Source organism: Ooceraea biroi, chromosome 3 (assembly GCF_003672135.1).
Source record: "Ooceraea biroi isolate clonal line C1 chromosome 3, Obir_v5.4, whole genome shotgun sequence".
Lineage (NCBI taxonomy): Eukaryota > Metazoa > Arthropoda > Insecta > Hymenoptera > Formicidae > Ooceraea > Ooceraea biroi.
This window is the reverse complement of record NC_039508.1, coordinates 2,042,166-2,057,112: the sequence shown is the minus strand read 5'-3', so window position 1 is coordinate 2,057,112 and position 14,947 is coordinate 2,042,166. Positions and strand designations below refer to the sequence as shown.

General features: G+C 44.9%; 1 protein-coding gene across 5 annotated transcripts in view; it reads left to right on the top strand.

Moving 5' to 3' along the window:
• The window catches only part of LOC105283194 (focal adhesion kinase 1), a 46,352-nt gene that overhangs the window by 12,566 nt on the left and 18,839 nt on the right, over positions 1-14,947 (top strand). The window contains exons 1-2 of one of the 5 annotated variants that reach the window (XM_011345770.2): positions 1-117; positions 14,234-14,940. The exons of 1 other annotated variant lie outside the window; for it this stretch is intronic. In XM_011345770.2, coding sequence (XP_011344072.2) covers positions 14,861-14,940 — 80 coding nt within the window. In that variant the 5' untranslated portion in view covers positions 1-117; positions 14,234-14,860. Of the gene's footprint in view, positions 118-11,919; positions 12,467-14,207; positions 14,941-14,947 lie in introns of those variants that run through there. 3 more of the 5 variants (XM_011345766.3, XM_011345767.3, XM_011345757.3) reach the window with 3 other exon arrangements.

The window sequence follows — 14,947 nt, the reverse complement described above, 5'->3', positions numbered from 1 at the left end:
TTCGAGTATCGATCGAAATTTAAAAACATGTGCGCTTCCTCTATTTGTTTCTCGTGCGAAAACAGTGCTCTTGTTGTGCCCTGTGAACGAACAATTTAATGTGAATATAATAGCTTGGTTGGTTTGGCTACTATGGTGTTTTATAAGTTACTTATGTTACTTATGCTTTTATAAGATGACCTACCGTCCGTCTCAAACGTCTCCAATCTAGATTTTTGGTTGCACTCCAAATCATTGATTATTGTGGGCGATATAAAAGTTTACGTATACGATGCATGATTATTTACACGATGGTTCGTATAGAGGAGGATTCCTGGGGTTCGAGTGACTCGACTCGAGAGTCCAAGTTTTTAATTACTTGAGTTTCTCCGGCAAATGGATTTCCGCTTCGAGTAGTCCACAGTCGATGGCATTGGCCGTCAAAGCGCAAACAGATTAAAGTTCTCGAGACCGGTGCGTAAGTTTTGTTGAGCGAGCAATGGCGAAAGAAACGCCCGAGAAATTAATGGCTTCACGGATGCGAGACATCCGTGGAGTTAAAAGCACGGCGTGGCAGAGCGAGAGTCTCGCGATTGGTGCGACGTAGCGGTGTTCCATGAGTTCTCGTTCCGAAAATAATCATAGTATTTTTACCATCGCTTTATGCTCACTTCGCTGCCGCGAGCGAGCGCACAAAGTGGCGCTAATTCGGCACCGAGTATTACCATAACGCAAAACCGTCAATTTCGAGGAGGAACGCCAGCGAAAAGACTGCTATTCGAGCAACGTCTCTCGCAATGTCGATTCCACCTTTCACTGATAATCGCGATCTCGCACTTTTATTCTTGCGGATGAATCACGCGGACGCTCTTGCTCGAGGCGGCTATCCGCGCTGCACGACGTAGAAACAATTTCAATTTGCAGAAGTGCCAATTACGTATATTTCTCACTCACGACGTATCGATCGATCAGAGATCTTTAGAGTGAACTGCAAGAAAAATCTTCATTCTTTGTATAATATTTAGTCTACCAGTCTCTGTTATTCAATCGGAAATTGTCGGCATTACCAATTCAAGGTGCACTTTCATTTTAGTTTAAAAGACCTACGTCTTGGTCGGAGATGAACTAAATTGATCAAGCCACTGCTGCCACAAGCACTGCCACCGCTTCTAATTACGTTTTCCTGCTGCGATCTTATCTGTGGTTCCATCATTCATTTGGACGTTCGACCTTTCGTAGTCTCATGGCATCGGCAATGCCGTGTACACCCACGGGGTTCCCGTGGGATCTCAATTCTCGTCTTAAAGTCTGATCTCGTCGCCGCTGTCGCGTTCGACATTGCGACTTCTAAGCGGCTAACGGGAATTCGAGGCACGGCCGGATGGCACGACCGTTGAATTGATTCGGCTTCGACTGAATGAAACGCGATTTACTGCAACTGTCGTCGTCCAAACTCTTCTTTTCACGCCTCGCGTTCACTCCTTACCGTCACCTCCCGCGTTTTTACCTCTCCATCAATTCGCAAAGACATCTGCATCTTGATCGTTGCTCGAATGTATGCAGAATAAAACGAGTAGGACCGCTTGCCAAATTGGTGCCTTCATTGCGAATACTTGATCATTCTTATCAGGACGTTCCCGAAATTCGTTGACGCACGAGCGAGAGATAAAACATCCGTTCGTACGTTACGAACTTGTTGAAACGACACATGATGGAACGGCCGCGGGCAACACGGTTACAATTATTGGCACTTCTCCGATTCAAGTGTAAACTTGGAGCTGCCGAAGAGCAAGATCTCGCTCGGAGAGGCTCGATGGACGACGAGATTCGCGCCCTGACATATCGTCGTCTCGACTCGTCTCGGTTTTCACGACGCATGTTTTCCCAGTTGCTCCAGAACTCGGTCCGAGATACGGCGTTTCGCCGATTGTTCGCCAACGTGGCCGCAAATCGCGATAATGCAGTTGCGATAATACTTCACTTGTCGCGTGCGGTCAGGTTGAGCAATGTCCTGGATTGAGAGGTGCAATCGTGTCGCGCATGTTTTAATCATTTTTTGCACGTTTTTTGCTTTCGCTTCAATATGTGAAATACAATTCAGTCATCAAATTATTTTCCCTCGTTTCTTACGATTTTCTGCCATCTATATTTAAAGGTTAAATAATACCAGAGCACTGAAAAAAAGATTAAAACTTTTGCATACACCAAATATTTTCTTCCATTTACATGACGTATCGAGATTCTTTCGCGAAGGTCTTGGCGAATGCTGATCCACGTTGTCGGCAGCTAAATCCACCAAACCCGTAGAAACGAAGAGAGGTTTCCTCGCTAATGATCACGACGCGGGCCAGACGTAGCCGACGAACAAATTGGCCAAGTGGGGTAATCGGGCTGTAAGCGCGTTCGATCAACGATTGCAGGTGAATGAATCCCGACTCTCACGGTTCACGTTCGCCTCTTTAGTCTGTCCATCGACCCTAACTAGCTATTTATATACACGAGACGCTCGCCTCTGTGGTCGTGGCCACCGGCGGTATCTACGCTCCGGACATACGCACATGTGCGTGCACGCACATCGCTGCAACTCTGACGCACTCGCGCCGAGTCACCCGCCGTCTCTCTTTCTTCTTCTCTCTCTCTCTTTCTCGCGTGCGTCCCTCTGCGCGAGTATGCGCCCAATTATAAGCATTCTAGATATCAATGCACGAGAGAAGAGCGTGAATACGTGAACCGCTCTCTATAGAGTCGTAACCGTTTTTATTGCCGCTTTAGGCCTGTAGGCAGCAACGTCGCCGACGATGTCTGTTCAGCAAGACCACCAATGTTACATCGCGTACGTGAAAAATGGGCATTACGCAGCACTCCGCAGCGTCGCGTTATTATCTTCTTCATTTTCCGATGGTTGCACATTCGCATCCATGATAGATTACTCGAGCAAGCTTTCCTATTAATCTCGGTTCGCGGAACCTTGCACAATTCTCACGAAATTGCACTTGGATCGATATGACAAAATTCAATCGCGGTGATTCCCATGTCCGGCGAGTATTATTGACTTCTTTCCGCATCGGGCGGAAATAGGAACGATGCCTGGCTGCGTCCGGACTCGTTTGTCATTATATCGCTCGTTGGTTTCGAGCAATAGCTGCATCTTCCCCGCGCAACCGTGTATCCTAGCTTTATGTGTTCAGACACGCGATGGGGTGCCACGCGGAGTGCACACTCGAGAGTGCATGATATTATCAATATCGTACAATATACGAGAGTCATACGTCACACGCCGCTTGTGGCGCAACCCGGTGAAACCCGACCAGCACGACCAACACTCGCAGTAAGGAGTCCAGTCTGACTCATTAGCAGAAATCGGCAAATTCTGCGCAATACGGCGACGCCTCGAGGAAGTTCGTCGAGATACGCATGAATGCATATTGCATGAAAGCGCCGGCGATGCTAATCGATCGCGTCGCACCACACGCATAACGTACCACTGGTGAAAAGCCCGAATATGTCTATCATCGCGAACGAATGTGCGAATCGCGCTCGCACGCACCTCGACATGGGTGACATAGGTAAGATATGTAGGACCGGCTACGCCTCCTCTCGCGTTTTGCAATTCCCTTTCCCGCGTTCTATATCCGCAGCAAAAACGAGCAACCGATCGGCAAGGAATCCGGGAACGTGGATTTGGCGCGAAGCCACCGCGATTAACGCGAAAATGCGTTAATGGTTTGCCCATAGAAGTGTGATCATTGATTCTCTCCTTTTTTTTCTCCCTCTCTCTTTTTCTCTCTCTATACCACCTTCTCCAATGTGGCTCCTGATTTTTAAAAGGACATGAAAATCGCAGAGTGCATAACGTATGGCCGCGTATATCGCAGCAGCGTGTCGTCTGAACATGCGACTTGAACGTAATTTCTGTCCGTCTCCCTTTTCCTTCGTTCTAAATTCGTCTCCTGCAAAAGGAGCAGGCAAGCAAGCAAGCAAGCGCGATGCATCCGCGTAAGAGAAACGTGGATTTAATGGGCGCGTCTGAATCGTCTGTTGCCGAGTTCCGATGTTGCGCGCGGGCAAGAGTCGAATTATTTATTCAGAGATTTCAAATTCACCCCCTTAATCGGCACATGCATCAACTGTCTTTGGCGGTTCTGATGCGAGCTATTTTTATGTGAAACTACAGCATCGCGCTGAGACATCCGAGATGAGACGTACGACTTGCGTACGACTGTTCTTTGATGTCAATTATTTTGCTAAAGGCTCGCTGAACGTCGCGCGATAGTTCTTCCATTAACCGGTGTATTTATGCCGAAGGCACGCGAGTTGCGGGATATAAAATTCATTCAAGCCCACGTATAGGATGTAGAATCAGCTCCGCCTTTTCTCTACACTTGCGCTCCGCGCTGCTATCCTCATCTACGAGGCAAAGGTGAGCAGTAATAGCTAAGAACCAAGAGCAAAGAGACACTACGGCAACTACTACTATGTAAACGACTCTAACGGAGTTACTGCCACATAAGGAGAAGAGTACTTATGTATTCGTAATTGAAAAATTTTAATCGGAAAATATATGCAGCGTAAATATCAAACATCAGACGTTTTTACTTGAAGGCAAGTTATTGGATTATAACATATATCTGTCTCGCTTGTTTAGCGTTTTTAATAACGAATATATGTTATAAAATACTTTAATGCATTATTGGAACAATCAGGTGTTTGTGAACCGACCGCTTAAACCGGTAATTAAAAGATGAAAGAATTTTTAAGAATAAACAATTAACGCGAATTTGCGTTATGTTTGATTATTTCGACCCAGATGTTGTTATTATGCAGCGAGAGTCTCTTTATTCAACGTAAGTCGGATGTGAAAGCCCACGCGTAATTAAGCATAAATCCAATTAGCTCTTACGCGTCACTAAATATGAGTGGTGCGATTCTTTGTGCGTGCATTTTGATACGCCGCGACGCATGAACGTGTAGAATTGCGGTGCGCTTTGCGAATTAATTGTAATTTTGGTATCTTATATGGATGAATTTGACGGGTGTGTTACACCCACAGAAAAGATTTCTGGACTTAATGCTATTACTCTTTAATCTATCATAAAATAAGATCGCTATAGCGACAATCATATTTATTATTGAAAAGAAGCATATTTTACTCTTGAATAGAAAATTCGAAAATCTAGATTAAAATAATCTTGGTGCTATCTCATTAATTTTCTCAGAAGGATTTAGATACAAATTTGTAGCAAGTTCAAAATATTCTTGATTTAAGAATATTGTGAGATCTAAAAGACATCTTATTCTATTCTTGTAAGAGAATTTGTAGAATCTGCACAAAACGGCCAATATTTATGTGTTGTAATCGAAAATCGGGAAAGTGTTTCTGTTATTTACAATGAATAAGTGCAAAAGATATGGAAATGTCTTATCTCGAATCTTATTTCTCAAGTAAATATATACAGGGTGTCCGGTAATGATCGCTCCAGCTTCCGTACACGAGTAGAGCGGATCGAGACGAAGAGAAAAATCCTATACCGTTTTGCGATATTCGCAATAATAATCCTATACCTCGAGCGGCTCGGCACTCGCCTCCGCGCGCTCTGGATTCGCTTGACTTTAATATTCAATATTTCGATTATTATTAGTGACGATATATAAAGTGGCGCTAATATCAAATTATTCTACATACAAGAATATATAAGCATAAATTTGTATATGTTACTCTTGTCTCAAGACAGTAAGACAATCTTATTTAATTCGAGAGAGAAGAATAGAAATTACTGATTTAAATTAAAAATTGTTTTATTTTCATATTTTTTATACTCGTAATACGATTAAATTAGTCAAGAATATTTTTCGTCTTGTTATCAGAAATCCTTTCTGAGGGTGTATGTCACGCTACGTACCTATGCGGAAGCAAACGTCCCTCCGGGATTACGTCAGCACGTAGGCGGTACGGTGATTTAGCGGCGATGCTCGTTCGAGCGACGACGAAAATTCGTGGCACGTGACACGTGGAAGTCGTCCTCGTCGTGCGTGCGTGCATACGTGCATGCGTATCGTGCATTTTGAATGGAGGGACAACGGCAAGCGAGCGACTCATTGTTAAGCGCGCGTATCTTTGGGCGTGTAAGCGTGGTTCGATGAACTTGGAGATACTTTTGTCCATGGATCGTTGCGCGTTGATTTATCGAGCTCGCTCGCTCGCTCGCTCCGCTTGATCTTATTTTTCGGCGCAGACACCGAGAACAACGAGCCGTTTCTCCCAACGCGTTGCAGACGCGTTATCGTTACGAGGCACGCACAGGCCTCTCGCGCCAGTTCCCTTTCGCGATTTACGCGTGAAATTCGTCGTCTCTTCCGCCAGATTCTTCCATAAGAAACGAAATGTCAAGGCGATAGCACCGATACAAGCGCGGACGCGGAAGACGGAGTCCGTTTTCTTGACGCGTTCGTTAAGCCTTCGTCATATTTATTTCGCGCGAGTATAATCGAGAGATGGACTCTTTTAACTTATCATTGGTATTTTATTGCCCGCGCTCGGATGGTCGTTACGCTCGTTAATGCGTACGCACATCGTGCAGTCGAGGAAGACTGCGCTTCGATTAGCTGTACATTGTAACAGATTTCTCGTGTCGGGACTATTTATTCAGTCGGGCTTACGCGGATCTCTCGACGCGCGTTTTTCTCCCGCGGGACACGCCGTAAATACGACACGGCGAGAGAGCATTAACGTCCAAGTTACGCTAATGTGTGCGGTCGTAACTTTCTTTGAAAATTTACACGACTTATGCACGACCGATTGACAATCATCGCGTTAATGATCGCGGGCAACACACGAGCAGTACAAGCGAAAAGTCGGTTACCCCGTCACCGTGTTAGCAGACACCGCTCGATAAATGACGCGACTTTATCACGGTCGAATAAATCGGCCGCGCGTCGCTCGTAAATTCTTACGTTTTCATACATGCTCATTAGCATTATCGCTCACAAACGGCGTATGTTAATTGCTTGGATCGAGCGAATTTAATTTATCGCGCTCTAACTTTCGAGGGGGGAATTAACGGCGCACGGCGACGCGCGATTCAAACGAGCCACGCAACGAACGAGTCATCTAGAGAAAGTCATTTGCCAATTAGCAATTTATATTAAACACCCGCCGCACCGTTGCTGCGCCATGACCGCCGTTCGCAGCTTCGGCACGGCTGAATTTTCCCAGGACTTGATATTCATATTGCGTAAGCCTCGCCTGTCTGCCACCGCGTCGTGCAACATCCGCAATGCGTCCCGTTTTTTCGACGCGTCCAATCTTTTGCATTTTCGAGTTATCGCGTTTCTCGTTACGCGGCCTCATGCATCCCAAGCGAATGCGCACGTAGATGAAACGTTTCTCGACCATGCAATTTGCCGTGGAGCATATTAATACGGCCCGCGAGGCGATAATCAGCAGAGCAACGGCTGACAGGAAGAGCTTTAGCGATAAGTCGCGCGATAAATCGGCAAGTGGCACGAGCGAGCGAAGAACCGCCACGGACATTGTCGCGATGGCAGACCGGATGGCGTGCGTGCAAAGCTTCTTCGTCTGCTGGTAGTTCGAAGTTCAAGGACGTCGTCACGCGCAAGAAATCACGAGGAATCACGGGAAAAACGCGAGCTACACGATAAAATGGGGTAGATATGAAAAACCAAGTAAACCCATTCAACAGCGCGGAATTGCGGCGATTAATCTCGATGAATTGTCGTGTCATGAAAGCGCGTGTAAACACATTCGCTTGCATGTATTTTTGCCGATGAAATATTCCCGTTTCGCTAATTCGCAATACGAAGGTTGCAGATTGATCAATTAAATCGCGTCACTTTTACTCGGTCAATTACATTATTTAGTCTTGACCCGGCGATGTCGTTGACCGGGTGCGCGGTTATTTTCCTTTCCTTCTCGGAGAATCCGCAGCATCCCCGAACGAGCACGTAGTCCTCGTCGGTAGCACGAGGGTGGACCACAGATCGATAACTCGATATTCGCGCAGCCCCTCGGCACGAGCGAGCGAGACAAGAAAAGAGATAAATAGGCGCGGGCAGAGCACACGCGTCGCACGAAGGGGATGGTCCTTGTGCCACCGGCCGATTTGCATCCGAGGGTACTAGCTACACGCGTGAGAGAGTTCCCTTTTCGTTAGAGCACGTATCAGACGGGGGTATCTCACGAGAGGAGAGGAGTTAGTTGAAAACGCGAGGGTCGCCACGATAATGCTTCTCTCGGAAGTTCAGCTCGAGCCCTCTTCGCAACTCTCTTCAGATTAAATATCATCTCGTCGTGAGAAGAACGCGAGTGATTCAACAACGCGAGATTGATGAAATAAAAGTTTCGGACTGTACTGAAAATTTCCCGACTCGTTACATGGTGCTAATCGATAACAGAAGCTGGGAATTTGCCAGGAATCGAGGTATGCGGTGATCGCCCTTGTTATCATTTTTCTTTATGACGTTATCCCGGATCTCAACCGCGTATAGCGGCGTGAAGATTACGCACGTGCTGGGAATTCCGGAAAGTCGAACGGAATCGAACACCACAAATTCCACCTTGTCTTCCGCCGCTTTCATCGCGTCCGCTGTCCAACGAAAACTTGGATGGAAGTTTCTTGGCTTCCCATCGAATTAGTACGTGAAGTGTGACTTCGTACAAAGGCATCCGGAGGATCTCTTTTCTCGGAATGAAGTATCGTTCTTCTCGCCCTTCCTGTCCTTTCTTCGTCATTCTTTCACGATTATCGAGTCCAGTATCACTTCACCATCTCCGGGACCGTTACATTATGAAGAAGTATGCATGAATCATGCAAGTGGGCCATTGTACTCTGATTTAATTTATCGAGTTAGATGACATCTTTCTTGTGATTTTGTATATTGGGGACATCTTTTCTTAGAATGAAGAGTGCTCTTCTTCAGCCATCTTTTCACTTGCTGCCATACCCAACAACATTCCACTGTCTTTAAAACCGTTAGATCGCGAAGAAATATACATGAGTCATTGACATTTGAGCCGTTACAACTTCATTTAATTTATCGAATTAGCTACAAAATATGAAAGTGTCATTTCTCTTGTCGCTGATACGGGACAACCTCTTAAAGATACCAAACACTAAGATTTATTTCGCATCGTAATTTCTTGAAGCACAACTCGATTCGGCATATCGATAAAATGTCTTTCGTGCTTCTGCCTCCGGCTGTATTCGCATTTTCGAACGACGCTGATTTATTCAAAAGTAAAGTCACCGTACTGGCAAATACGCGAATATTTCATCATCGCAAAAGATCGACCATAATTCAAGTCTACATTAATTATTCGCATGGAACGGGATCCATTCCGGGACGAGCAAGACAGCATCGAAAATCGTGTCTTCTGAAATATATTTTCGTACCTGTGGTACAGTGAACTCTGGCCTGCTATTTTCGGACGCGACCTGTCATCCGTTTTCCGATAAAATGGAATTCACACCAGGTAACCGGGATCCACCAATGTGTTACAAAGGCATTCGTCCGTTCTTATATGCGAGTAATCCGCAATTGCGTCGTTACAAATGATACTTAGGCCGACAGGTATATGCAAATGTCCCGGAACGGTCAGATACGGCCGCGCTGAATATTCCAGTTGTACTTACAGGAAGCAGCGGGAAGTTGGCGTGCATGTGTGCGCATACGAGTGCGTGCGCGTTCGAATGGGGTTGCGACCATCCCGACAGTCGGAGGGGTTGGTTACGCTGACCGGCGACTCTCAGGGCCGCATCTATTGTGGGATTTCGCACGATAAAACGTCTCATCGTTGCGAACGACTATAGCAAATCCCTTCTCGTAAAGTAGAAATGGAGTAATGTGGGATAGAGTACGTTTTATTTTGTCTGAGCTAAGATCTTTAGGAGCAAAAAGGTGTAGTGTATTATTGTATTGCTATTTCCTGTAGAAATGTGAAAAGTTACGTAAAAATTCGAAAGATCGGTAAATAGCGAATCTATACATGCAGATCCATACAAACCGGATATACGGTAATTATATGGTATATTTCATCAGGATGTTAATTAACTTCTTTGTTCTCCTTGAGGCATCAAATTAATTTGCGAAATCAATTTAGTAGAGCACAGAACGCGCGTGCAGTCCAATAGCGTTACGGACTATTTTGTAAAGTCATTGGAATGTGTGCCTTCGCGTTCAGGGATGAATTTACGCTAAAGTTACCTCGCAAGTCGCTGCTTCCCAATAAAGTTTGAATCATTTATTTTTTACTACAGAGAAAACTTTCGTTGCTCGCGTGTCAGTCGCACATGTTTAATAACAGCCGTATACATCAAAAAGATCGTCTTGCTTTTGTCAACGTTTTACTCAGAGCAAATTTAAATTAACTAGTAAATACAATACAGGCACGCGCTATTTTATTTTTCAATATTAATAATGTTTTCGAATAATAATATTCATCTATTATTTATTATATGCACAATTATCACACTCTACCAAATTGTTAACCTCCACGCGAAGACATTTAACACGGCGTTTTTAAGAGTGGATTTGGCATATTGCGAAGAGTTTTCGACGATTGAAAATCCTTTAGATTTAGAAATGAAAAAGTTCTAGCCATTAAAATTTTTTTTTCCGAGGAGTTCTGTGCTATTTATATTGTTATTTGGCATATTGCCTAGAGTTCTCGATGATTTAAAATTCGTTAAAACAATAAATGAAAAAGTTCTAGCCATTAAAATTTTTTTTCCGAGGAGTTCTGTGCTATTTATATTGTTATTTGGCATATTGCCTAGAGTTCTCGATGATTTAAAATTCGTTAAAACAATAAATGAAAAAATTCTAGCCATTAAAAGTTTTTTCTTTTTCCGAGGAGTTCTGTGCTATTTATATTGTTAAATAGGAGGATTCTGATAACATGGATCAATTAAGATGCAATCGATTATAATGCAAAAAGTATCGCAAGCTTTATTTATATCAATTTTTAAACAGAAAAATAGTGCTAATTAAAAAAGTTACTTAATAAATTGAAGCGTGCTTAGTATGTTTTTCTACAAAAGCATCTAAATAACCGTTGCAGCGAAACGCGGAGATGGTGTTTGCATGTTTGCGGAGAAGGACCTTTTTTATAGACAACCTCTACCTCGAAGCCTGGTTTTACCGAGTTAATTAAATTAATAGGTACTATATAAGCCATGTCAGTTTGCGTGCGCGGTGTACCTGTGGGAATTTTGTTGGCAGGATCTCGAACAACACGCCGTATTGCGCTCAGGGGCTGCCAAGTCGCAGTCAGATTCATGCTTGAGTGCTTCGAACTCATGAAAACCTTGAACTATATTGCAGCGCGAGCCGCATCGCGAAACTTGCGCTTTGTGCTAATGCAGATATCAAGATTGATGTGTGCATTTTACTTTTCTGATCTTCTCGTCCGTCAGACATACAAGATTAGTTCATATGCAGCATTTTAATCTTAGCTTTCTCTACTTTTCTTCTACATCTCTTTTCGATCGTACGTATCTAGCTTGTCGCAATACGCAGACATCTGCGATTCGTCTCGACGAGGTGACAGGACAAGTAGGACGTTAAATTCCGCGTGCGCGTTATTACAGTGGATTCCACCGCGGCCGTTCGCCCCGGCGCGGCGCGTCGCCGTCCACGAGGCCTCGGTCCTGCCGGCGCGGCGCTCACACACAGGGGTTGCAGGATACCGGTATGAAACGCGCGGCAGGGGATGTGGAAACGGAAGGGGTTGGCGGAGAGGGCAGGCGCCGGTGGTGGCGGCAAGGTTCGGAGGGAGCCGCAGCGGGGGAAGGATGCCGGGCGTCGCGGCGCAGCCTGCCGCACCCAGCAAAGCGCCTGCTCCCCTTGAACCGGCGAAACGTATACCTGACGACGACGACGATGACGACAATGGCGATGGCGACGGCGCCGCCGTCGTAGACGCGCGTCGTTCTCCACGCTGTTGCTAGGCGCGCTACTATTCCGTCCCCGTTGATCATCCACATCGACGCCCACCGTGCGACGACGCTGGACCCAGCATCCGTCCAACCGCGTCCATCTATTCGTTTGCGTGGCGACGCCGCGCGTCCACGAAAGTCCGGGACCTTCGGGCGAGTCAAGGTCGCCGTGCGTCGCGACGCCCGATCCGCGGGGATACCGTGCGGCACCGTTGCGCACGAGACGACCCTAAAATCGCGACACTAAATTTTCGACGCAAATTTTAACGGTATCCGAAGCGTCGCGAAACGATGCTGCGTCGCATAAGCGCCGGAAACGAGCAGAGTGTGAGAGTGATCGGGAGGGATTAATGATTTCTCGAACGCGAGCAAAGCTGATTGAAGCTAATTGAGCTGATGGTCCTGAGAACGAAAGGTGCTCGTGGGATTGAAAGAATAGCCGAAAGGGAGTGAAAGGAAGTAAAAGAGAGTTTTGTAAATGGTATGTTTGATAGAGTGCTCTTAAAGGAATGATTATTTCATCAAACGAAAAGGTGAGATAAAGTGTCAATTGAAATTCGTTTAAAACATTTTGTGTTCTCCAAGTTGCACTGAAAGACTTTTTTCTGTTACTTAAACTTTTCAGAAATTTAATTGCAATTTTACATAAATTAAAACAGGAAGAAATCGCGCCCCTTCTGTTAATTAGCTCTTGATGAATGCAACAAAGTAGCAGTTCTGATTAAGTTAAGCCATGACCTTAGAATCTCGAAATTTCACGACTGATTAAAGCCCGAATAAACTTGGAGGAGGTCGATGAGTCGGAAAATGTCAAGAAATTGTTTCACGTTCAACACGACCGGAAGTGTTCGAAGATAAAGTTCGGTGGGTGGTCTAACGATGAGAGATGGAAGATTTCGTAGCGTGATGTCAAGGTTGCACGACCTTGGTTCGGTTGGTGACACGGTCGACAAAATTCCGCAAAATCAGGCACGTCGCATGTTAATAACTCACGTTAATCTCATAACTCTCTCATTAACAATATTCTCATATGCCTCTTTTGTTTGACGAAATCGCTAGTCTCTTAATTTCCATCCTTTTTGCATCTTTTGGAAATGAAAATCGCACTGTTCATGAAATCTACACATTATATGAAATACAAAGATAATATTCGAATTTTTAGGTAATATTTTTTTCTAAAATTTCTATGATTATAATTAGAGTATTTGAATATCACAGATGCTTCGTGCCATAAAAAGGATTACAGACGGTATTTCTCAACTGCTGCAGCGTTGGTAATGTGCATTTAATTGCTTAGAGAACCTTCGTTGTGCAACTCAAGTACTTTCCGCTAAGCGGGACATAATAGCTTCTCGGAGAGAGATTCACCCCTTGAATTTTTTAATGATATCGCTTGGGGCATTCAACTTAATTCTATTGGTCCAATTTAGACTTCTTATCGCAAGACATTCTCAAACTAATCGAAAGTTTAGTGGCGTGTAGTTTCAATTTGCATTTCTTGTTCGCCGGCTTCACAAGATTTCCGATTTAAAACGCGGTTTAGTTTAAAATTTTCTGTAATCAATTGAAAATAACGTAATGATAATTTAACAAGAGCTTTATTTATTAAAGCTATATAGTAACTTTTTCTCATGGAGCAACACACACTGCTGAGTAGAAAATTCGCACGATTCTGGAGCGAAAATATTGCCGCTCAAATTCACGTACGTGGTCTGGCTTGGTACCAGGGAGTTGCATTGCGGTGGTCGGGCTGCAGTCACTGCAGGCAGGCAGGTTAGGCGCTGTCCCGCAGTTTGGGGTAGGTTGGGTACATTCATACATATACACGTCCGCACGCGATGCTCTTATCAGTCGTGAAGTTTCTTACGAAGACAGCGAAACGTTTCTCGAGCACCGAAGGTACGTGGCTAGGTGATAATGGGCCTGACCGGGTCAAAATGTTAACTTCAATCGCGTTCCGCCTGTTGAAAAACGGGAAAATGACTATCTTGTTCCCTGGGAACGATCGTGTCGCTCGTAAAGCTGCAACTAAAAATCTAGATGATGCGCCATCGAATTAGCATGGCAAGAATATAAAGAGTTTATTGACTTGGCTCGGACTGTTTATTCAAACTGCTCGTAACTTGTTTTTCATGCGTACTTCACGCGGACGAGTAATATTATTTTTATTATTTATAAAGTAGTATTACTCGATCTTTAATATAAATTATGCATAATAAGAGGTACGAGATTTAACGTGCAACGTTTCTTTATACGCTCGGTACATCATTACAGGACGTTTTTATTGCTATCGATTTTAGTTATCTGAACACTGCGCCGGCTACACAGCCAGACGTAGTCGTCGCATTTGGAAATGCGATCACGATCAAACTTGACAATCAAATCGAGATAATCGATGGACAGGGTCGTTGATCAAAGAAGGACGGTTCTTTAGTACTATCTATCGTCCAACTGTTTGCGCCGAACGTATCGATTTGGCGGCACCGGCGAGATGCAGTGAGCGATTGAACACGGATGAGAGAAGAGACGAGATAACAACAGCTGTTGAGAACAGACCGATCCGGATGTTCGTTTAATCCCACCTTGTCTTCATCCTTGCGAGACGATGCTGTGAATCGTTTGTACGACACAGGACACGAAGAAACCTTTGGTTTATCCGGCGATCCAATTTCGTCATCGTCATCGTCGTTGTCGTCCTTGTTGTACGAACGGAAATAAAAAGGAGTGTGCATCGGCAAACATGAGCGACTGAACATTGATCGCTTGAACACGGACGAAAGAACTTTCCGCAACGGTGTCGACGAGTTCATCTAGCCGGTCCATATCGCCTCGCGTATTTTATTATCGCGCAGTGTACCGCCGTGCAGCCAGTGACAAGTGGTGGGTGATTATAAGTGACCCACCGTTTCGAATGAAGTGGTTTTAGGATGATGGTGGAGCGTGTCGAGGATCACCTCTTCATGTATCGACGCCCCGTCTACCGCGTCTTCCAGTACCTCGAAACCGAGTAAGTA